The sequence below is a fragment of the Neophocaena asiaeorientalis genome, unplaced genomic scaffold, assembly GCF_003031525.2.
Source record: "Neophocaena asiaeorientalis asiaeorientalis breed wild unplaced genomic scaffold, Neophocaena_asiaeorientalis_V1.1 scaffold254, whole genome shotgun sequence".
In the NCBI taxonomy this organism is placed as follows: Eukaryota; Metazoa; Chordata; class Mammalia; order Artiodactyla; family Phocoenidae; genus Neophocaena; species Neophocaena asiaeorientalis.
In genome coordinates this window covers 8513389-8536389 of record NW_020174705.1, presented here as the reverse complement: position 1 = coordinate 8536389, position 23001 = coordinate 8513389, and the positions used below count along the sequence as shown (strand labels likewise).

Below are 23001 nucleotides of genomic sequence, written 5' to 3'. Positions count from 1 at the left end.
AACCTTGTAGGATGCAAACACACACACACACACACACATTTTATTTTACACAGCAGACAATTAAAGCGAAAATTCTGGATCCTGCTCCAAATTTTGTCTTTAGCATTTTGTCTCTCCTAGTACTAAAGTCCCACTTGAGTCTCACTTTCCCCATATGCAAAATAAAGGTGTTGGGCCGCTCACTGATTCTCAAAAAGTATTCAAAGAAACAGTATTCCCGCGGATGGTAGCAGCTATTATGTGTAATAGTTTTCCATGATTAATTTCTTTTAGAATGTTGCCAGACTAATAAAAACATTTTTTTAAACTGCAAAACATCTCCGATCTTTAATAAGAATTCACCTTAAAGTTACTCAGGTAGGCAGATTTCCCCAGACTTACTTGAAAACAGAAAATACACCATACATGATAGTCTCTAAAGGTCTTTAGCTTCAAAATGCTATAATTCTTTACCGAGTTCCTCTGAGATGCATAATCAATGATTGGCTTGTTTTAGTTCTCTCCCATAGATATGATATGGTGGTTGATTTTTTAAAAAAAATTTTATTAAAAAAATTTTTTTAACATCTTTATTGGAGTATAATTGCTTTACAATGGTGTGTTATGGTGGTTGATTTTTAACCAGTGTTTAAGTGGCTCAAAGCAAATGGCAACCCTGGGGGTCATTTCTTTAGTTGAGCGTTTGAAGATAAATCAATTGAATTGAGAACAACTAAAACAATTTGTTCCTTAAGACCAGACTAGGTTAATTCAGTTACTTTAATGATGTAAATAATGTGATAAAAGCAAATGGCAAAATGGACTGCAGAATATTGTTGACTGGGGGCCTTTTTTGGGGACATAGCCTTTGTCAGCATAGCTGCTATGAAGGTTTTCCATCTCAAAGTCTCAAGTAGCAAAATCCTACTCAACATCCTAAGCTGTGTGGTGGGTTTAGCTTTTCATCACAGCACAGGATAAAGTGGTCATGATGACATACACTGTTACAGTCTCCATCCACAATGTGATGGAGTTCTAGGTACCTGATCCTAAGTGGTTCTCCACACTGGGGAGATGTCCAGCCTGGGGCGACTCCAGTTGCCTGTTCCTTAGACTGTTCCTTCAAATGAAGGGCTGGGTTCTTTCTCTATTCAAAAGAGGTCATGACACCTGTTTGATCTACCTTTCTGCAAGTTTGGTCACGAATAACTTCAAACTTTCCATCTCAGTAGTTTTCATCAAAGACTATTTTAGAGTCAGCACTGATATACAAGGATGGAAAGCACGGTGGTTAATAACCGGGGCATCATCAGAATCATCTATGGAATTAAAACAAACATGCTTGGCTCCACCTGTGGAGATTGTAATGGAGAAGTTCCGAAGTGGGTGCAGGCATCAGTGTTTTAAAAAGCTCCACATATATCAACCCACATGTCCATCAATAGGAGACTGGATACACAAAGTGTGCTGTAGTCATACAATGGAAAGCTACTCAGCAATAAAAAGGAAAATGCTGCTGTTACGTGCAGCAACATGGATGGATCTCCCAGACATTAGGTTAAGTGAAAAAAGTCAGTCATCAAAAAATAGACAATGTAGAATTCTGTTTATATGAAGCTTAAAAATAAGCAAAGCTAGTACATGGTGTAAGAAATCATATTGGTGGTTTCTGCTGGGAGGAAGTGGCATTAACAACAAAGGGACACAAGGGCACTTTCTGGGGGTAATGAAAATATTCTATACCTTGTTTTTGGTGATGGTCTACACAGATGCATACAACTTCAAAATTTGAACTGAATCCTTAAGAGATATGCATTTTATTGTGTATAATTTATACCTCATTTAAATAGAAAAAGCCTAACTTCCCTGTAAGTCCCCAAATTAGGGTCCTGTACCTGTGCCAAAGTCCAAGAAATGATCATCTCCACCCAAGGGATGGGCCTAACCCAGCTCAGCCCAGTTACAGCCTCAAGAAATGGAACACTTTCCTATTCTTTGTCTTATATCACACAACTCCCCATTCTAATTTACCCTCCAGTATTTCTCCCATCCTTTCTCTGTCTTTTGGATGATAAAACTCTGGAGAACTCAACATACAACCACCAGCTTAGTAATAAACACATAGGTCTCCAGGAACTGTGCTTCTTTGCTATTTCCATTTCAGTAGCCACATCTGCATTCCTGGAAGGAGTCCCTTCCGTCTCAGGCCACCTTGTAGTTTATTGAGCACCTACTATGTGCTGGACCTTGGTGGCTCCTTTACCAAGAGCTACCTCATTTTCTTTTCAAAATAGCCCTGAGAAGTTGATCTTTTTTTACTGTCCTCCCCATTTTCCGGATTAGCAATCAGGCTGATTAAGTGGAGGATGCAGGGTTAGAACAGTGATTGCAAAACCCCGTACAATTTAAGACCTCATTCCCTCCAGGGCCTGAGGGGAGAAAAGCAGAGTGTTGGAAGGAGAGATACAATTGAGTTTAAAAGAGGTAAAGGTCCTTATTTGGCATTGCTTTTCATACCCAGTTACCAGAATTCAAGCCAGCCAGGCCCCACGCACCCAGGCAGCCCCATGCTCTCTGGCTTGCCCCTGCTGGTAGCTTAAAAGTGACAGCCTCAGGGCGACTTTGGTTTGGTATAACTTAGAAAACAAGAAAGAAGCAAGTGGAGGATATAGAGCTGTCTTTAGTTTTAGGATTCTGGCTCTCTGAGATCAGAGGAGTGGGTTCCTGTTCGGGGGTGGCGAGGCACAGGGAGAAGCATTGGAGCAGATTCTGTGGTGTGTGTGTGTCGGCGCGCCTGTGCGTGGAGGGGAATTGCTGTACCCAGCGCGAGGCACTGGGGGAGGAGGAAGCGGTAACGAAGATCTGAATAATTGATTCCTCAGCCGCACCAGACACCCGGGAGCGGGAGGAGAGCGTGGTTTCAGCACGAAGGACAGCGGCGCGCGCCTCCGCAGGCGCCCCCGCCTCCAGCCAGCCGCCTATCCTGGCCTTAACGCCGCCGTGCGCTCCGGAAGCCGGTGGCCGCTCTCTGCGCCGCTGCGGCTGCGGGGGGACTGCGAGGTCTGCCTCCACCGGCCTCCGCGGGGTGCGGCTGCGGACGGGAGACTCTTTGGCCCGCCTGAGCTCCAAGCCTGTCGGGCTTTCGCGGGGGCTGCTGCGTCTCGCCGACTGAGAACAAGTCCCCAAGTTGGCGTGGGCGCCCCTGCCTTCCTCCTCCTCTTCCTCTGAGGCGACCGCAGCAGAAGCACGCCTCGGGAGCCCGGTTTTGCCAGTGCTGTGAACCAGGGTGACTAGGAGCTCTCCGGACTCCCGCCGGGGAGTCGGAAGCTGAACGAACGCCTGGCGTGGAGCTGGCCTCGCAGCTAAGGGCTAGAGAGAGCTGCCTTCCCCCGCGCGCACCTCTCTCAGCCGGGGACCGCGGGGATCCCCGGCCACACGCGCGCGCGCGCGCGCTCCCACATCCACTCACACACACACACTCGCCCTCACACACGCACCAGCCCGGAGCCTGGGCTGCGGAGAGGGCTCTCGGGCGCGCTCAGAGGATCGGGCAGCTACTGTCCGGAGTGGGGCAGGAAGCCGAGCTCAGGCTTTTGGAGGGAGGCGCCGAGGGCTTAGCCAGAGCATGGGGTCGGGTGAGCGCTGAGAGTCGCGGCCGCAGCCATCAGCCCTGGAGATGACCAGGGGCGGCCACTGCTGAGAACTATGTGGAGAGAGGCTGCGGTGAGTGCCGGCGCGGGACGCGGGGCCTGGGCGGCCCCTTTGGGAAGAGGACGGTGGGAGGCCTTGATAGGAGGGGGCGGCAGGACCGCAAGAGGGTCGTTGCGTGGGAAAGATCGCACCTCCCTCGGGGATCCGGTACCGCGGGAGCCGGAGTCCTTCCCTCCCCCTCTCCCCCTGCCGGCACATCGCAAACTCAGCCAGCCCCCCCACTCAACCCCCATTCCCTCCTCTTTCTTTCCCTACCACCCCTTGCTGAGCAGCTCCTGGCCGCACAACTCCCAGCAGCCGGCGCCGGGGAGGTGGCAGGGGGTGAGGGTAGAGGTGCTGTGTTAGCTTCTCGAGGGTGGCCAACCTGGGGCTCGGGTTCTCCTGTGCGCCCCAAAGTGGAGCTCTCCATTTCGGCCACAGGGTCTTAGGATCCGCACTGGGGGCGTCTCGGGCACGGAGCTTCAGCTTCACATCTCCGGTCGAGACCCCTGTGCGCACAGAGGGGCTGTGAGCATTGCAGATTGCAGCCTGTCCCCCCATCCTTCTCCCCCGGCCCGTGGGCTGACCCTCCCTCTCCGTCTCTTCTCTGCCCTGGTAGAGCCCTGATGCAGAGCCTCCGGCTGGGATAGCCGCCCCCCGTGGGGGCGATGCGGACAGCGCGGGACAGCCAGTGGAGCGCGCGGGGGCCGCAGCATGCGGTAACCCGCTAAACCCGGTGGCTGCTGAGGCAGCCGAGATGCTCGTGCGCGCAGCGCGCCCCACTGCATCCTCGACCTTCTCCGGCTACAGGTACGTCCCAGCGGGAGACCTAGGCTCGGTGGGCCAGGGAGAAGGAAGACTCGACCGGAGGAAGAGCGAGAGAAAGATCTGGGGAAAGAGGGAGAGAGAAAGCGGGAGAGGGAGCACCGGTAGCAAGGCGCGGGAGGAGCACCAGGGGGCGCTGCGGCTCCGCGCTCGCGGTGCTTCAGCCGAAGAACGCCGAGGCCGGTGCGAGTTCGCCCTAACTTCCCCTGGTTTCAGCAGCGCCCGGCCCGAGGGGCGCGCGCCAGTGCACGCGTGCACGACTGTGCTGGTATTTGCAGACAGGCGCGGCTGTGCACTTGGCGCGGTACATGTATGTGCACTGGCTGAGGACGTGTGCGGACTCCGGATGGCCGTGGGCTCCCCTATTGCGGCCTGCGGATGTGCGCAGAAATACGCGCGTGCCTGTAAGGGTGTGCAGCCCACTGCCCACGTGCACCTAAGACTTGGTAACAGAACCTGAAGTGGAAAGCCTGGGGTGGTGAGTGGGGGAGCGCTGTACAGTTCACGTCCGTCGGAGAGCTTCTTGGGAGCCAAGCTTCCCCCGCCCCTCCACCCCACCCCCTCAGCTCCCACGCGTCGGTCTGCTGGGGGAACGTGCCTGGTCTCCAGAATTCTGCATTGCACGTGGCGCGCGTGAGAGAGAGTGTGTGTACACATATGCGCGCGCGTGTGCACGCGTGCGTGTAGGGGGCTGGTCCTAGGGCTGCTTGCACTTGAGTGAAAATCGCTTCATGGCCCCTCTGCGTAAGGTGGGGCAGACCCTAAGTTTCCCCCAGGCACGCGGGATTCTCGGGCACACAAGCGAGCGTCCTCACTTCCATGCGCTTAGGGTGTACCCTGAAGGAGAGGTGCGGGGTCTGCTGCGGGTGTCCAGTGGAGCAGGTGGGTGCTGAACCCCGCGGGTTCGCAGGGGGCGGGGTCAGCCAACTAGCTTAGAGCGGGAGCAGGGTTGCGGAGTCGCTCTGTAGCCTCCGCATGCCGGGGCTGGCTTGTAGTTTGCTCCCAGTGAGCAGGGGGCGGGGTGTGAGCTTACTTTCAGGGGCAGTGATCCAAGTGGTCCCACTTGGCGGGTGCGGTGGGAGATGTGGGTAGAGTCGGAGATGGAGAGGAGGCTGAATGCGAAGATGGATTTAGGGACAGATACGGAGAATTAGCTCGGATTGGAGTTGTGGATAGAGTTGGAGATGGGTCAAGGGACGTGGATGGGTTCGAGGATGGGGAATGGATTCAGTGACTCCAACAGCTCTCGCTGGGGTGCTTTCTATACCTGGCTCCTAGAGCAAGGGGCTGGGTCGGTAAATCCTTCCGTCTAGAACCCTCGCACACCGCGGACCTCACTCTTGCTCTCCACCTTGCAGGGACCGTAAGTGGCGACTATGGGCAGACTGGGTTATTGGACCCTGCTGGTGCTGCCGGCCCTTCTGGTCTGGCGCGGTCCGGCGCAGGGCGCGGCGGCGGAGAAGGGTCCCCCGGCGCTGAACATCGCAGTGCTGCTGGGTCACAGCCACGACGTGACGGAGCGTGAACTGCGAAACCTCTGGGGCCCCGAGCAGGCAGCAGGGCTGCCCCTGGACCTGAACGTGGTAGCACTGCTGATGAACCGCACGGACCCGAAGAGCCTCATCACGCACGTGTGTGACCTCATGTCAGGGGCGCGCATCCACGGCCTGGTGTTTGGAGACGATACCGACCAGGAGGCCGTGGCCCAGATGCTGGATTTTATCTCCTCGCAGACTTTCATCCCCATCCTGGGCATCCACGGGGGCTCATCTATGATCATGGCTGACAAGGTAAGGCTGGGAGGTGACGGGCTGCCAGGACTGGAGCATGTGCCAGTCATATGGTGGCCACCGCAGGTCTTTGGGAGCCCCTGACCTCTGTCTTAATCTGAAAGGGGGTTGTGACCACTGACCCTGGTGAGAGCCAGGTCCTGCCTCTTCAACCTGGAATTGAATGGAAGTGCTTTTTACCTTGCTTCTGAAAGTTGGGCACTCAGAGACACCGTGGGTGTGCCAGGAAGAACTCAGGAAATGCAAAAGTATGATGGGGTGGTGGAATGCTTGGAGATTTCCAAATAGTGCACAGAGATGAGCTCGGGAGCACGTGAAACAATAAGGCTTATATTCCTATAGTATCGGTTTTACCTGTTTGTGTTGTGGAAAATGTCTGTTTTTTCCCCCTATGGTGGTAAGCAGCTAAAACTATTTTTAAAGGATCAAACATGGGAATGTTGTAGAATAAAATGCAAAGTTTTTAGGTAAAGCAGAAAAAGGCAGAGAAATGTCATGTTTCCATAGATCTCTACAATTAGGGGAAATAGGGTGGAAAGTTTGAGAAGCCCTGGGCTAAAGGCACACAGGACCGTGTCTCTCCAGGGGAGTGGCCGTGAGTGGGAGAACTGACTGCAGACCCAGAGCATGGAGGGTCTGGTGTTTTCCTACATGTTTCTTGCGAGGGACTGACAGGGGCTCCAAGGCCCTCAGATGGAGGGGTTGGCTCCCAAGGATGGGTTTTGATAAGGTAGTCGGAGGGTGTCAGAATGAAGGAAGGTATGTCCAGATCTCTTGGCTTAGAGTGAGAGGGAGGGTCTTTCTGTGGACCAGCTGGGAGTGTTTCTGTGGAGAAGAGGGGAGAGAGGTTTGAAGATTTGACTGAGATGTTTTGAGGGCCCAGTTTGAGCATTGTACAGAAGTGCAGGTGGGAAAGGTGAAGCAAGGTGAAGAATGAGAAAAAAGGGAAGGGTTGGTGTTGTGGGTGCTCTGTGCCTCTATCTGAGCCCCGGGAAAGAAATGGAGGGAATCAGGAGGAGAAGGGTGAGTGTACTTGTGTGCCGTGGTCCCCAGACCTGAGACCTTCTTGTAGCATGTTCCTTAGATAGCAGGAGACATCCTAATGGAGCAAGCAGACATTTGTCATAGCACTTTTCTTCTGACACTCTCAAAGCGCTTTTACATTCATCAAATCGGATTCTGCTTCTGCTTTAGCAAGTCCCACCAGCTCCTTTGGGAACCGTATTAATTCTTTCAGGTCTCCTGGGCTGCAGCACGTTCAGCCGAAGCACACAGCTGATGCAGTGTCTTATTAAACGTTCCTTTTGAATGGTGTGCAGCCTAGCAGAATTCCTGTGTTTGGTTGAGTATTTTCCCAGCCATCTCTCAGTTTTGGGGGCTCCATTCTGGGATGAAAAAAAATAGGGAACAGCCATGTCCTGTCACTGATATATGGCCATTTCAGAACTGGCAAGGCCATTAGAGCATCCTGTAACTTTCGGATGAAGAGACCGAGGCATAGAGCAATTAAAGGCGTAGCTAAGACCACCTGGTGTGTGATGGAACTAGATCTCTGGTTTTCTGGTCCTCTCGTTTCTGATGAAGGCCTGAAGAAGGAGAAGAATAGCATTGTCCAGCAGTGTTTTGGAGTGTGATTTTGGGATTTAAATATTACCACCAATTCCGTCTCCCTTCTGAAGTTTTGACAGAAGGAGCAACAGCCTCCAAAAAACAGTAGCCAAATTTGAAAGTGAAATCTCTGAATAGACTAGGGCCCAGCGCAATCATTGGAGAAATATGGCAAAAAATGAATTGGAGAAGTGACTTGAGGCTAAGGCTGGGCTGGCAGGTGTGGGGCTCAGGCTCTTACCTGACTCAGCCATCCAACTGTAGGCAAAGAAGTAGGAAAAGAAGTGGACTTATAGCTGAGCATCCCCTTCATATGCAGTGACCCTGTCCATGTCAGGCTCTGACCTACTAGACCAGCAGTTGCTTCTCCCTTGAAGGGGGTACTAGGAAGGGAGTTTTGAGAAGTCCAGGGAGTATGGGTGGAAGCATCTTCCCCTCCTGTAGAATGAAACTGACTTATGGGGATTGGACAAGAGTGTGACCCCACTTAAGAGTAAAGAAGAAAAAGGGAATCAGGAAAGGGCAAGAGGAAGATGAGAAAGGACATTTTCAGAGAGGTCAAGATTAGAGAGGGATTCAAGAGGGATGGAGAGGAGAGGAATGAAAGGGTCCATTGGCTCAAAGATGGTGAAAGGAACTGGACATTCCTCATTATTGTTGGGGCTTTCCAAGCTGGTCTTGATGGCAGGGAATCAGGGAAGTCAGTGGGATAACATTGGGTGTATGTTGGGTCCCATGTGTGGGATGTACAGGTGATGGTGAGAGGAGTTGAGTTAAAGAGTGGTATTTTGAGAAACCTGGTTGTGTTAAAAAAGGAAAGAGATTGAGATATGAACAGCCCTTCCTTCCATTAGTAACACATTGAGTTGGCTTGTGCCTTTGCCACCTGTTTCTTGCGGAGCTGAATGCTGAGTGCAGTTTGTTTGGCTCTGAAGGAGCATCGTGGGCATTGCCTAAAACTCCATCTTGTTTGGTTGGGTGTGCCAGTGGTGTTATGGCCACAGAATCTGAATCTCCCCAAACCGGTAAGACCTCTCTGTCCCCTCTTAAGATGATGCTCATTCGGTAAAGCCCAGAACATACCTGTGTTGTTTGCACATCTAAATTGGTAACATGATAGTGTCCCTGTGGATTACAATGACAGTTAATTTGATTATCAGTTAAAGTGAGCCTCTCCCCACAATTTTTACCTTTTCCTCAGTCTTCTTGACCCTTGAAAAAAAGAACAAAGCTTTGTAATAATAGAAAATGTGCTAAGTGGCAGATTTCTATGGTTAATTTATAATGGAGATGTTAATTTTTGCTTTTGTCACTGGGTGATCTTGAAATATAATTAGTTTAGAGGCGAGAATAATGCTTAATGTAGATAAAGTTCTAATGTTATCTTGGTTTGGCCATTTTGGTCCCGTTCACATGAAATGCACTCTGGTTGTAGTACCAGCCCCTGGTAAATCAAGCGCAGATGCTAGACCTATACATTTCTGCTGAGTGTCCTCACCTCCTCCTCCCCTTCCCCCTTATTCCTAACTGCTTCATGGGGGAGAAGGTAAGGCTTACATTTTAGCTACATCCATCCATGTCAGTTACTGTGTGGGTTTTGCTTTATATATTATTTCTATACATACCTCATCTCCTCTACTGGAGTGTAAGTTCCTTGAGGACAGATTTTTAAAAAAGTGAATATGTATATTTGAAATAATGGTATTCCTCCAACACAGACAGTTTATAAAAATAATTCTTTTCATTATAGAGCACTTAGAAAGTATATTAAAACTTAAAGAAGAAAATAAAAATCTCCCTTTAAATCTCATCACCACGGGTAACCACTGTGGACACTTGGGTCTGTTTCCTTTTAAGCTCTATGTATTTAGTTTTAAATTCAGGATTGTATTTTATGTACATATTGTTTTGTTTATTGTACATTGAATCCTTTGGGCTTTCTTAGAAGATCCAGATTTTTCTTGAATTCTGGAAGAATCTCAGCCATTATCTGTTGGATGTTTCCTCTCTAACATTCTTTCTTTTCTCTGTGTAGTTTCTCAGTCAATTCTCCATGTATCTTAAACATTTTTTTAAGTTCTCTCTCTGATATGTTTGTGCTATGTTTCCTCAATTCTGTATTCCAGTTAGCCAGCTCTTTTCATTTGTGTCTGGTTTATTATTTTGCCTATCTGTGGAGTTTTAAATTTCAACAATGGTTCGCTTTATTTCTAAGATACATAATGGTCCCTTTTCATACCTTCCTGCTTTTGATTAGTTTTGTTTTATGAAAAACTCTTTTCACTTTGTGTTGTAAATCCCTTCTCTGTGCCTTTGAGGATTTAAAAAATACTTATTACGAAGTCCTTCTCTGATTGCTCTAGCATCTTCTCTTCTTCCGGTGTGAAGTCTTCCATTTTGTAGAGTCTGATCATTGGATATCCTCATATGTTCTCTAATTTTTGTTTGTGCACTTATTTTCAAGGCAGTTTTATGGCTTCTTCTGCCCTGTATCTGTAAGCGTGTGTGCTTGTAAACCAGAGCTCCTGTCAACAGCTCAGCTCAGAGCTCTCTTTCTGCTCTATATACTCTGTGATGCAGGCTTAGGTCCTCGTCTCACGTAGGTGATTTTATTTTGGCCCCGTGCATACAGGGGCATCCTTGTGGCTGTGACTTGTGGTGGATGCTGCAGACGTTCCATCCTTATTCACAGCTAGCAGCATGGTTCTCTGTCCAGTTCTGCCCCTTCTCCCCTGGGTGGATGTTGGGACCTCTGCTCCCATGGCTCATATCAGACCCATTCCCCCACAGACTTTGATTCCTTCTGAAATTGTAGAGCCTCATCTTCTGATTCATTTATTTTTAGGGAGTCCCCTCCATTTTTGATCCCTTTATTTTCAAGCAGCACTATATAAATTGTGACATATCTAAAGATTTATCTATAAATTCTATGCCTTAGGAGCGGAAGAGGGGGGTTACTGAATGTGTTCACTCTGATTTTGACCCAGTCATATTTCACAACCTGCTTTTATTTTTTTTCAAACTTGATTATGTATTCTTGGAATTTTCCCTTATCATTAAATAAACTTCTAAAACATGATTTTAAATGGCTGCAGAATGTTCTGTTTATACCACAGTTATTTGAACTGTTCTGTTTTTTTCTACCTTTAGTAAGGTTGATTTATGGTCCACACGTATGTTCTTTTTGGCACCTTGCACTGATCTTGCTTTTTGCATTTGTTTCTTGGTAAATATTTGGTGGTTGAATGAATCAAGTCATTGGTTTCGATGCCAGCTTACTGCAGTTTCTGGAAGTACTTTTACCATGCTGTGGGTCAGGGCTTTCCATGCAGTGTTTGTTCCTAAATGCTGACTGATTTCATAGGTGTGTGCCAAGTCTCCTCTCCTCTCTAGTGGGCACATAATCACTAGCCATCCTGGGGATTAACAGAAATTGGGGGCTTCCATACGAAAGGCCTGTGTAGCATTGCTGAGTAACAGCTCATCTGCAGGAGGTTGGTGCTCTTGTAACCTGGCAGCTCTGAGTTTTTATGTGAGTGACGGGCCTTCCCATTAAACACAGAAAGATCATGGAAAGGGGAGACCTGCACATCAGAATGTTGGTGGAGCCCACTCAGCTCCTGCCCTAAAGGCATTGGGTAGTTCCTGGGAGAGTGGGGAGGCGTGTCAGATGCAGTCATCCACTCCTCCTCACAGAAGGCATTGGAGAGCAACAGGCATCACCCCGAGAGGCATGATTACCTTCCCACGTGATTACCTTCGGGGGTCACTGGCAATCACTTGGACCCTTGATAGATGTGGTCTGGTGGGGTTGGAGGGTTCATCTTCTCTTTGGTAGCCTCAGATGGAAAGTGCTTCTCTAGGTAGAGCGAGGGGGAGAAAGAGAGAAAATGAGAGAGAGAGGGTCTCAGGTTTGTAATAAGGTGTTGGTGGCTTCTGATAAGGCCATCATGAAAAGGAACAGTTATAATGTTGTTAACTAATGTGTTTGGTTTGTTCTGCTCTCCCCCTTAATTATTTAAATTTGAATTAGTTGCCAGCATTTTAAAGTTAGGTGATATCACATTTTTAAAAAAATCCAAATTTCATGCCTCTTTGGAAAAATCAGAAGGCCTGGTAACATTGGGCTTCCTTCTCCCCACGGTGATAGCTTGCTGGAGATGAATAGCATCCCTCCCTCCTTAGATGGGGTTGGTGCTCATCCTTTCTTCAGGCTCCAACTTGCCCACTTCACTCATTTATGTTATGGACTTGGTCCTGAAGGCACTGGGGTTTGAGACCCCTGATGTTGGTGAAGAAAGTAGGTGGTCTTTGTTAAGAGGGCCTTTTCCGATCATTCTTCTTCTCTCCCAGGACTGTTCCTTGGGAGGTGGCAAATTTGGGGTGTGCACACGGCCGTGCCACTACTTTCACGGCCACCATCACTGACCTACTGTAGCATTTTGTCCTTTTCGGCCACAGGCCTTAAACCCTTCTCAACACGGTCCTCTAGGAAGCCACTATCAACCAACTCAAGTCAGAAGACCCCAGAATACCTTGGACAACAAATCTGACGACCTAAATTCCATTTCCAAACAGCAAGCAGTGTGACCTTGAGAAAGGCTCTTCAGCTTTCTCTACCTCAACTTCTCCTTCTGTGAAATGAGAGTTTAGGGAGATATTATCTCTAAGCCTCTTTCTAGCTCTGAAAATTTTCTCACCTTCAAAAAAAGACTGGGAAGAAACACACCAAAATGTGAGCCGTAGTTATCTTTGAGGGGTAGATTCATGGCTGTTTTCATCTTTTAAAAAATGGCATTATAGCACGGTTAATATTATAAGTTGGACCTTGAGTTAGAATGTCTGGGTTTAAATTCAGGTGCCGGGTGCTCACGGGGAAGTTCCTTAATGTCTCTGAGCCTCAGTGTCTTCATCTTTAAAATGGGGACAATAATAGTACCTGCTTCTTAGAGTTGTGAGATTTAAATGAGATACTGGATATAGAATATGTAGCTTAGCGCTTGACTCATAATAAATACTTACTATAGGAATGCTACTGTTAACTGTGTGGTTTTTGTTTTTCTCCAAAGTACATGTACTTTTTAATAACCAGAAGGGTTATTATAATAAAATGATAATAATATTATCATATTATCGTATATTATATACTATAGTAATATTATAACAGCCTGAAGGGTGATGTGGTGATGTGAGGGTGTTCCCTGCAAGAAACTGGGAATGACTCTCATAGAGCTCTTAGAAGTGGAGAGTCCACATGAAATGATTCATATTTTCTTAACTGGGACAACCAGAAGCTTTTTTTGAGTTCTTAAGACTTGCTTGAGCTTTATCCTGGCAAACGGAAGACTAAGTGTGGCCAGTGTGAAAGTGACTGTGAGAGGAGACTGTCTCAGTGACCTTTACCGTAAGTAACTACACCAATTGGAACACATGTTTGCAGTGTGGCTTAGGGCTTTAGGGTGTGGACATATATAGTTTCTCATTTTCTCTCTGCCAAGGATTAAGTGGCTCTGAGATAGCCTGAGGACCCTGGCAGCCCCAAAGATATTTGATTAAAGAATCCTTGTGATCTTATTCTTTTGCTCTTATTTTGTTATCCTTTCAAGGTAATGATTGCAAATCCAGTTGGTTTAGGGAAGGGGCTTAGATTCAAGAGGGCAATAGATTTTGATGTTAATAATCTGATTGCCTTAATTGAAATGATTAAGATGTTGGATGATGGAATTAAAATTCAAAACTGTCTTTCCAGAACGAAATGGTGAACCCATACTACAGACTGCACTGAAGGGTTTAAGAAGGATGTACATTCTTACAGGAAGGGGGAGATGTGACTTTCCAACTCACTTGAGATTGATTTTTGTAAGGGTCATGAACCGGTGGACTGCCTGCTGAATGTGGCTCATAGATGCATTAGTATTTTATTTCACCAGCATAGTACTTTAAAATGCTTGAATTTTAATGTCTTTGGGAGAGGTATGCATTTTCAAGTTCCCTACAGCCCTCCTTGCTCCCTGTTATCTCACGTCTAGCCAGATTCACATATTTATGTTAACTGCATTGTCTCTGCAAGCATTTGAAACTGTGATCCTCAATTACAGGGTTTTTGTTTAGTTGCTCATTTGTTTTGCATTGACCAGATGCTCAGGAGGTCCCAAGGAGTGATAGGGATCTTAAAAAAGTAAAGGCCACATCTCCAGAAATATAATGTTCAAATCCAAAGAGGTAATATTTCCATTATACCTTTTCTGTTGTTAGGAGTGCCTTCTGTTCCAAGTCGCAGAATATTTGACCAATGCTGGCTTAAACTATTAAGACATTTAGTTTTATTGTTTAACGAGGAGCCCCAGGTCTAGTTTAGTATCGCAGTAACCCATCAAGGGCTCCGGTCCTTTCCATTCTTCTACTTTGCCTTCCTCAGCTGCTGGTTCATCTTGGCCACAAGATGGCTGCTTCTGTTCCAGCCATCACATCTTCACATACCAGCATTCATAAAAGGAAGAAAAGAGAGAGAAAAGAAGCTTTCTTCTAGGCCCTCTATCCTTTCAGCAGAGCAGACTTCCTCTTATATTTCATTGGCCAGAACTGGGTCATGTGCTACCCCTTGAACATCACTGATAGAGATTAATAATAAAGTTTCTTCTCTAAGAATGGATAATTGCCACTGGAGCAAAATTTGCTTCTGTTAGTAGAGGTGTAGGAGCAGTGGCTAACCTGGTACACCAGATGCTGTCTCTAGCAACACTAACACCATTATCTGTAGACTTGACTTTGTTCTTGGGGGTAATATTTGATGATGAATGTTGAAAAACTTCAGTGTGCCCAGAGGAAGAGCCTCCAGGGTTTTGTAGTATCTAAATAACATATGATAAGAGTCTCAGAAGAAATATTTAGGAAAGTTCAGCCTGGAGAAGAGAAATCTCAGAGAGGACGTGAGAGATGTGCTCAAATACCCCATGGGCTGTTACAAGGGGTATTACAACCCCTTTACAAATTAAGAAGGTTAAGTCTTAATGTTCTTGAATTTTTTTGTTCTGGGGAAAGAACTGATTCCAGAGGATGAAATTATAAGGTTGTTATGAAGAATAAGCTTTGGCAATTAGGTCTCTAATAGAAGACTGTGATGTTTCATAGAATAATGTATCTGTTGGACCTGACTGAACCGAGAATGACTGCCAGGAGCAGGATAGAGAGTCAGACTCACATTGGCGAGATTGGATCGGGCCACCTCTTAAAACCCCCAAATCCTGGTACTTCAGGGCCTTGGATTTGGCTGAAAACCAACATCTTCACTTTCTGTAAGTGTGAGTAATTCAGTATAAATGTGCCCGGCATGGGGGAGGAATTTATGATCCCTGAATCATCACCTCAAATCCCCAAAGGACTTTACATCATTCTGAAGGGTAGACCATATTTGAAAAGCAGAAAACCTGTGTATATATCAACACACACACATATATAAATATAAACATAAGTAGGTCAGCCGGCGTCGTATTTACTAGTGGAAATGTGTTTGGCTAAGAAGCACATCTCAGAAGACGATGTTTAGAATAATTGCCAATGATCTTGAAAAGGGAAGTTTTCGCAGTTGCATTCAGTTAGTCATAATTATTTATTGAAGTATATTCATGTTTTTGCACCTGTTACTGTGGTAATACTTTTGTACCCTAAAGAGATAGCCAGACCTCTCTCTGATTTTTCAGTTGGGTAATTATCCTTTTTTTGTCTGTTGTACTCCCCTGTGTTTTGAACATTTGCTTATGGCTGAAATTGCTCTGGGTACTATTCCATTGTTTATCCGCCTTTTCTGTTTTCCCCTCACATCTCCCAAGGAAGAAACACAACCCCAAATTTTTTCCAAACGCTTTGCCTTTCTGTTCAAATTTTACAACTTTCCATGAGATGGAAATGGATATGTTTTCTTTCTAATTATTCATTTATTAGAAACAGGTACTCACGTGAAGAGTAAAAAAAATTCCAAAGAATACAATGCATCATTCAGAGAAAGAATATTTGCTTAATGAATGCACGGCAGATCCTCAGTTGCCCTGTTCTCTCCATGGAGGTGACCATGTTACCAATTCAAAGAGGAAAAATGTTAATTGGAATGGTAGTTTGTTTCCCTTTGTACTTTTTTGCTGAAGTTGGTATGGTACAAGGATCCTTTCCTCTTTTAAATCTCACTGACTTGAAAGAGGTTAGTCACTTTAAATTGGTCCCCAGCTGTGCCTATTTTTCCCAAGCAAAATAAAAACTCATGCTCAAAGCTAGGCCTGCCTATAGTGTCACGAGCACTTTATAGGCTAATGAGAGTTATGGGCCCTCCTCAGAGGAATGCATATTCAAGAGCATGCATTCAATATTATGTGCAATTTCAGGGGCACACAGACCCTCAGAAACCCATTCCTAAGCTCCTTGGAATTGATTTACTTACTGGTTTATGAACACGTTCATGCTTCAAACATTTTTTGAGCCTGTTAACCTGGGCCCGAATGTTCTGTAGATAATATCTGTGATCACATTATTTGCTTTGATGTATTAATAACTCAATCTAGTTGGAGGAGACTTGCAGTTAAATCCCAGAGTGATGCACTGATGGTTGGGACGGTTCGGCAGCTGTGAGAATATATAGAAGAGTACCTCGTTCAGAGGTCTGAGGGTGGGGGGTTCGTCAGGGAAGATGCCCTAGAGGGCTGTGATCTAGAGTCGAAGTCAACAACTATTGATCCAGGAGAGGCCGTGACCCACGTGCCTGCCCTGCAGGTCATCATCCAGCGTGGCAGAGGATGAGCCATGGAGCGGAGGAGGCCGCTTCCCTCCTCTTAACGTGTCTTTCAAGGCTGCCAGCCTCCAGTGATGCTTTGACAACTCCTGAATTCTCTTCTGGACAGCAGTTCTCACAATCAAAACATTGAGCTTTTTGCCGATTTCTATCCTGTTGTCACAAACAGCGGAATTTCTCCTGCTTTATCTTGTCTCTTCCACATTAGGAAATTCTTGCCAGGAAGAGTGAGTGGCATTTGAAATCCATATTGTTTTGTATGTCTATAGTCTTAGGGCTGAAGGAAAAAAGACCCCTTATTTTCCAAGTGAATTGTTGTAAAGCTATTTGTGGGGCTGAGGAAATGTAGTGTTGGTTGATGAGTGAACAGAGCCAGAACTATGGGAGGTCGGTGTGAGCTGTAGAAAATGATATGATTGGTGTGGCTCTAGTGCCAGCCGATGGGCATGGCTTCCACCAACAGGATTTTGAAAATGGCAGGCTTTGGTGAAGACCCAAGCTTTAAGGTCAAATTGCACTTTAGTTAATTGCTGTTGGTTTTCGCCTTGGGTAGTTGGTACTCGTTTTTTTTCCTCCTTACTTACTCTTCTTCTTTTTTTAAATTGAAGCATAATTGACATTATGTTAGTTTCAGGTGAACAATGTAATGATTTGATATTTGTATATATTGCAAAATGAGCACCACAGTAAGTCCAGTTAACATTCGTCCCCACACATGGTTACAAACTGTTTTTCTTTTTTTCTTGTAAAGCTGTTTGCCTGAGGTGTTGTTTTTAATAGCAAAAAATATGAAGAAATCTAAATTATCAAATAAATCACGATGTGTCCATAGAATAGAAAATGTAGCAGATAAAAATGCTTACAAATAATTTGTTATGCTAATTACATACTAATTACATAATACAGTGTTAAGTAAATTAAAAGCTATGTATGAAGTTATATAATCAATATGTATATTTTATATGTGTGTTTGTATATAAAATATAGAAAAAAAGACCAGAAGGGTATATATCAAAGTATTAATAGCAGCTGTTTGTGGATGATGAGGATGTGGATGTGATGATCAAAGGTGATTTTTATTTTCTTTATACTTCTCTGAATCTCACAAATCCTATAACATGTGCATTTATTAGATTACTTTTATATTAGCTGTGATTATTTTTTTAAACAGTCCTTTACTGCTAATTGGTTTCCAGAAAGATTGGACCACTGACATTTCCAGTAGCTATGGTAAAGTATCTCTGTCACCTAACTCTGGCCAGCACTTGAAACAAAAATTTTTCTAGTTGGCTCTGTGAAAATGTTATCTCATTGTTTTAATTTGCATGTCTTTTATGACACCTTCTGTGAAATATATTTAATTTAGTCATGTCACATTTTTATACTCCCTAGGTGCTGCACATCTTAACCTCTTTGATGTTTCTCATTGTGTAAATGGAAAACCTCAGAAAATGATGGATTCCAATATAAAGTACAGTGAAATAATTTGAATTTCTAAAAAATAACAAATATTTTGAAGCCTGGCAGGGAGTTCTTTGATTATTCATTCTTAGTCACCAGGCATTGCTCAACCGGTGTGTCTTTATCAATGTTGTTTCAAGAATTGCTTTAAAATGTAAAATTTCCCAGCAGAAAATCATTTTGTGGGACTTGACTGTTAAGATTTGCCAGGAGGTGAGGTACAGAACTATGTCCTAGTTGGCTGGAGATGTGCTCATGTCACAGGCTTTGTGGTGCACGGTGGGGATGTGAAGCCACGGTTTGTTCTTTTCTCTAGAAAAGTGAAGGCAGAGTAAGGATGTGACAGTAAGTGCCCTGCAATCTGAAAGGGATATTGCATGGGTGGCAGGGAATAGATGTTCTCTGTTTCCATGGCAGGGGTGGGTACAGTGAAATGAATTTTAAATGAAAGTACGAGGGATTTAGGGTTGATATTAACAGGTGTGGAGGATCTTCAAAGTACTTAACCACTAGTACAGCATGATCATTCTTGTGAACTGAATGTTTGCATCCCTCCAAAATTCCTATGTTGAAACCTAGCCCCCAGTGTATTAGGAGGTGCGGCCTTTGGGAGGTGATTAGGTCATAAGGGTGGAGCCCTCACGAATGGGATTAGCACCCTTATAAAAGAGACCCCAGAGAGCTCCCTAACCCCCTTCTGCCATGTGAGGACACAATGAGAAGAGTTATGTCTGTGAATCAAGAAGCAGGTCCTCACTAGACTCTGAATCTGCTGGTGCCTTGATCTTGGACTTCCAGCCTCCAGAACTGTGAGAAAGAAATATCTGTTTAGAAGCCACCCAGTCTCTGGTATTTTGTTATAGCAGCCTGAATGGATTAGGACAGTCAGTGACAAATCACAGCAGACTCCTCCTTCATAATATCCTGGAGCTCTTGTTGTGCCAGGCATTAGTCCTCTAGTGACTGATTATGAGAAGGCTGGGGGGGGGGCAGTTCCTGAGGGAGGGGCTGAGTAGCAGAGGGACTTGAAGGCCCTGAAGGCTGTGGCAATCAGAACCTAGGCATTTCAGTATGTTAATAACCATCTCGGTTGTACCCGTATGTATCAGCTTGATATCACACTAGAGTAGCAGTGAGATCTCTTATGTCTTTTATGCCAAAGTGTGTGCAGTGGTTTTCCAGGACAGGAAAGAGGATGGCTGTCTCCTTTGCCATATGTCAAGCCATGCCCTGAAATGGGGAGGTGGGGCTGAAAACATTTCGAAGTTCCCTTTCTTGAAATATGGATAGAAATGTGCTTTCTTCTACTTCTACCTCTGAGCCCAGTGCTCTTCCCTTCTCTCCTGTGAGTTAATTGTCCACCTGCACTCCACAAGCATGCCTCCCTCCCATGATAAGAGGCAGGCATGGGAGCTGAAGCCAGCTTTGCGTCCGGTGCCCACCTCCCACCCCCTTGCTCCTTGTCTTCCAGGGCAAGACCTTCCCAAGCAACTCCTGTTTTCATTGGCATTAAATGAAAGGATCTGTTTCAGTCTCTGGTTTTGGGGTGTGATGTGGTTGCTTGCAGAAACACAAAAATAAACTTGTAACCTACTGGAAATAATCCAAGCATAAATGAGCTTTGTTAAAGATCAACTTTCAAAAGATGGCCATGGATGTGCCTTAGTGGGATTGTGTACTTGATTTGTGTAGAGTCTGTGGCGTTCCTCCCTCCTCTAGAATGGGAAATTCTCCTTCCCCATCCTGGTGCGTAGAGGTTTTCAAATCCTAATGTTTTCCAGGGAAATGAGGCATGTCTCTGGCTTCATCTGAGGGTAGGAGGAACTTGGGATATTTTGGAGTTTATTTTGTGAGAGTGTTATGGGCTCAGTTCTGTCCCCCTAAAAACTATATGTTGAAGTCCTAACCCCCGGTACCTCAGAATGTGACTGTATTTGGAGATGGGGTGTTTAAAGAGGTAAGTAAGGTACAATGAGGTCATATTTAGGTTAAAATGGGTGCTAATCTAATGTGACTCGTGTTGTTATAAGAAGAAGAGATTAGGACACAGACATGCACAGAGGAAAGACCGTATAAAGACACAGGGATAAGATGGCCATCTGCAAGGCAAGGAGAGAGGCCTCAGAAGAAACCAACCCTGCTGACACTTTGATCTCAGACATGTAGCCTCCAGAACTGTGAGAAGATAAATTTCTCTTGTTTAAGCCACGTAGTCTATGGCACTTTGTTATGGCAGGCCTAGCAAACCAATACAGAGAGGTTGGGTGGTACTTCAAGCTTAATTCCAAGCCTCCTTAGTGCTCTAATTCTACTCCTGTACTGGGAGGGAGTTAAGATGCTCCAGCTCAGAGCCCAGACCCCCATCTTCTCTAAGACTGACTTTGTTCTTCTCATTGTAAGGTTTCTGTCCTGGCAGCGGGGCTCCTACATTGAGGAACTGAGTCCTTGTCTTGGGATCCTTCCTAGAACACTTCTAGGACGTCAGTGCTTCCTAAATAGTTGTACTCCAATAGCCTTAGGGAGTATGGCACACAGAACAGCAGTCCCCCAAAGATGTCCTAATCTCTGGAAACTGTGAATACATTACCTTTTATGGCAAAAGGCACTTTGCAAATATGATTAAGTTAAGGATCCTCAAGTGGGGATATTCTTCTGGATTATCTGGTGGGGCCAGTGTAATTACAAGGATTCTTATATGAGGGAGACTTGGGTGAGAGTCAGATGAGATAGGATGACAGAAGCAGAGACTGGAGTGATTTCCTTTGAAGGTGGAGGCAGGGGCCATGAGCCAAGGAACGCAGGCAGCCTTAAGCAGCTGGGAAAGGCCAGGGGACAGATTCTCCTCTAGAGCCTCTAGAAGGAACACAGTCCTACTGACACCTTGATTTTATTTTTATATTTTTTTCCTTTTTTTTTTAACATCTTTATTGGAGTATAATTGCTTTACAATGGTGTGTTAGTTTCTGCTGTATAACAAAGTAAATCAGCTATACATATATCCCCATATCTCCTCCCTTTTGTGTCTCTCTCCCACCCTCCCTATCCCACCCCTCTAGGTAGTCACAAAGCACCGAGCTGATCTCCCTGTGCTATGCGGCTGCTTCCCACTAGCTATCTGTTTTACATTTGGTAGTGTATATATGTCCATGCCACTCCCTCCCTTCATCCCAGCTTACCCTTCCCCCTCCCCATGTCCTCAGGTCCATTCTCTACATCTGTGTCTCTATTCCTGTCCTGCCCCTAGGTTCTTCAGAACCTTTTTTTTTTTTTAGATTCCATATATATGTGTTAGCATACGGTATTTGTTTTTCTCTTTCTGACTTAACTTCACTCTGTATGACAGACTCTAGGTACATCCACCTCACTACAAATAACTCAATTTCGTTTCTTTTTATGGCTGAGTAATATTCCATTGTATATATGTGCCACATCTTCTTTATCCATTCACCTGATGATGGACACTTAGGTTGCTTCCATGTCCTGGCTATTGTAAATAGAGCTGCAATGAACATTGTGGTACATGACTCCTTTTGAATTATGGTTTTCTCAGGGTATATGCCCAGTAGTGGGATTGCTGGGTCATATGGTAGTTCTATTTTTAGTTTTCTAAGGAACCTCCATACTGTTCTCCACAGTGGCTGTATCAATTTACATTCCCACCAACAGTGCAAGAGGGTTCCCTTTCCTCCACACCCTCTCCAGCATTTATTATTTGTAGATTTTTTGATGATGGCCATTCTGACTGACACCTTGATTTTAGTCCAGTGAGACCCATTTCAGGCTTTGGACCTCTAGAGCTGTAAGAGAACAAATTTGTGTTGCTTCAAGCCACTAAGTTTGTGGTAATTTTTTCCAGCAGCCTTAGGAAACCAATACAGGGGGAATGTCTGGTAAACATACCCTGGAGGGCAGGCTGTGCCCCAAATGCCTTCTCTCTGTGCTTTATCGTAGAAATTCATGGGGATTATGCAGCCCATCTCATAATGTAACTATGATGGTATTAAAGCCAAAATAATTGTAAAGTGACTTGTCAGATAGATGTGTCAGTTTTTCCCTTCACCAAGGAGTCACGAGAAAGTGATGCTCTAGGAAGTTCTACTGTATTTATTTTCTCGGTGTGTGTACTGCTGGGCCATGCATCCCTCTGTTGGAAAATCCTGTGAGAGTATGTGCTTTGAATCCAGACAGCTCAAAACCTGGCTCCTCAGCTTACTAGTTCTGTGTCCTTGGGCAAGTCACTTAACTATCCTAAGCCTCAACTTCCTTATCTATAAAATACATGAATAGCAATACCAATCTTGCAAGTTTGTTGTAAAGACCAGTAATTACCTGTGAAAAGTGTATAGCACCTTGCTTGGCACATAAAGTAGAACCTGCTATGCTAACAGTAATATATCCTACATATTAACATTTCACATCCTCACAACAGCACGACGAAGTAGGTTTCATTATCATCCCCATTTTACAGATGAAGAAATTGAGGCCCAGAGAACTTAAGGTGTGTGTCTGAACGCACACAGGTGGTAAGTGGTAGAGCCAGGATTTGAACCCAGTTCTAGTTTGGCTCTCGGGCAGAGTTTCTCAGCCTCGGCACTACTGATGTGGTGGCTGGAGTGTGTGTGTGGGGGGCTGTTCTGTGCATTGTAGGCTGTTTAGCAGCATCCCTGGCCTCTCCCACTAGATTCTGGTAGTGGAATCCTGCAGCCCCAGTTGTGACAAACCAAAATGTCTCCAGACCTGCTAAATGTTCCCTGGATGAGAACCCTGGTTCTGGGTTTTGAGGTCTGCTCACTGTGCAATGCCATCTACACAGTAGGTGCTTAACAAGTGAAGTCTTCATTACACTTCGGGCCCCATGTTTCACAAAAC

General features: G+C 45.6%; 1 protein-coding gene across 2 annotated transcripts in view; it reads left to right on the top strand.

Annotated features, from left to right (window-relative positions):
- Positions 1–4422: 4422 nt before the first annotated feature.
- GRIN2A (glutamate ionotropic receptor NMDA type subunit 2A) overlaps positions 4423–23001 on the top strand; it is a 366372-nt gene continuing 347793 nt past the window's right edge. The window contains exons 1-2 of one of the 2 annotated variants that reach the window (XM_024759609.1): positions 4423–4479; positions 5853–6284. In XM_024759609.1, coding sequence (XP_024615377.1) covers positions 5871–6284 — 414 coding nt within the window. In that variant the 5' untranslated portion in view covers positions 4423–4479; positions 5853–5870. Of the gene's footprint in view, positions 4480–5852; positions 6285–23001 lie in introns of those variants that run through there. The other variant, XM_024759610.1, reaches the window with a different exon arrangement.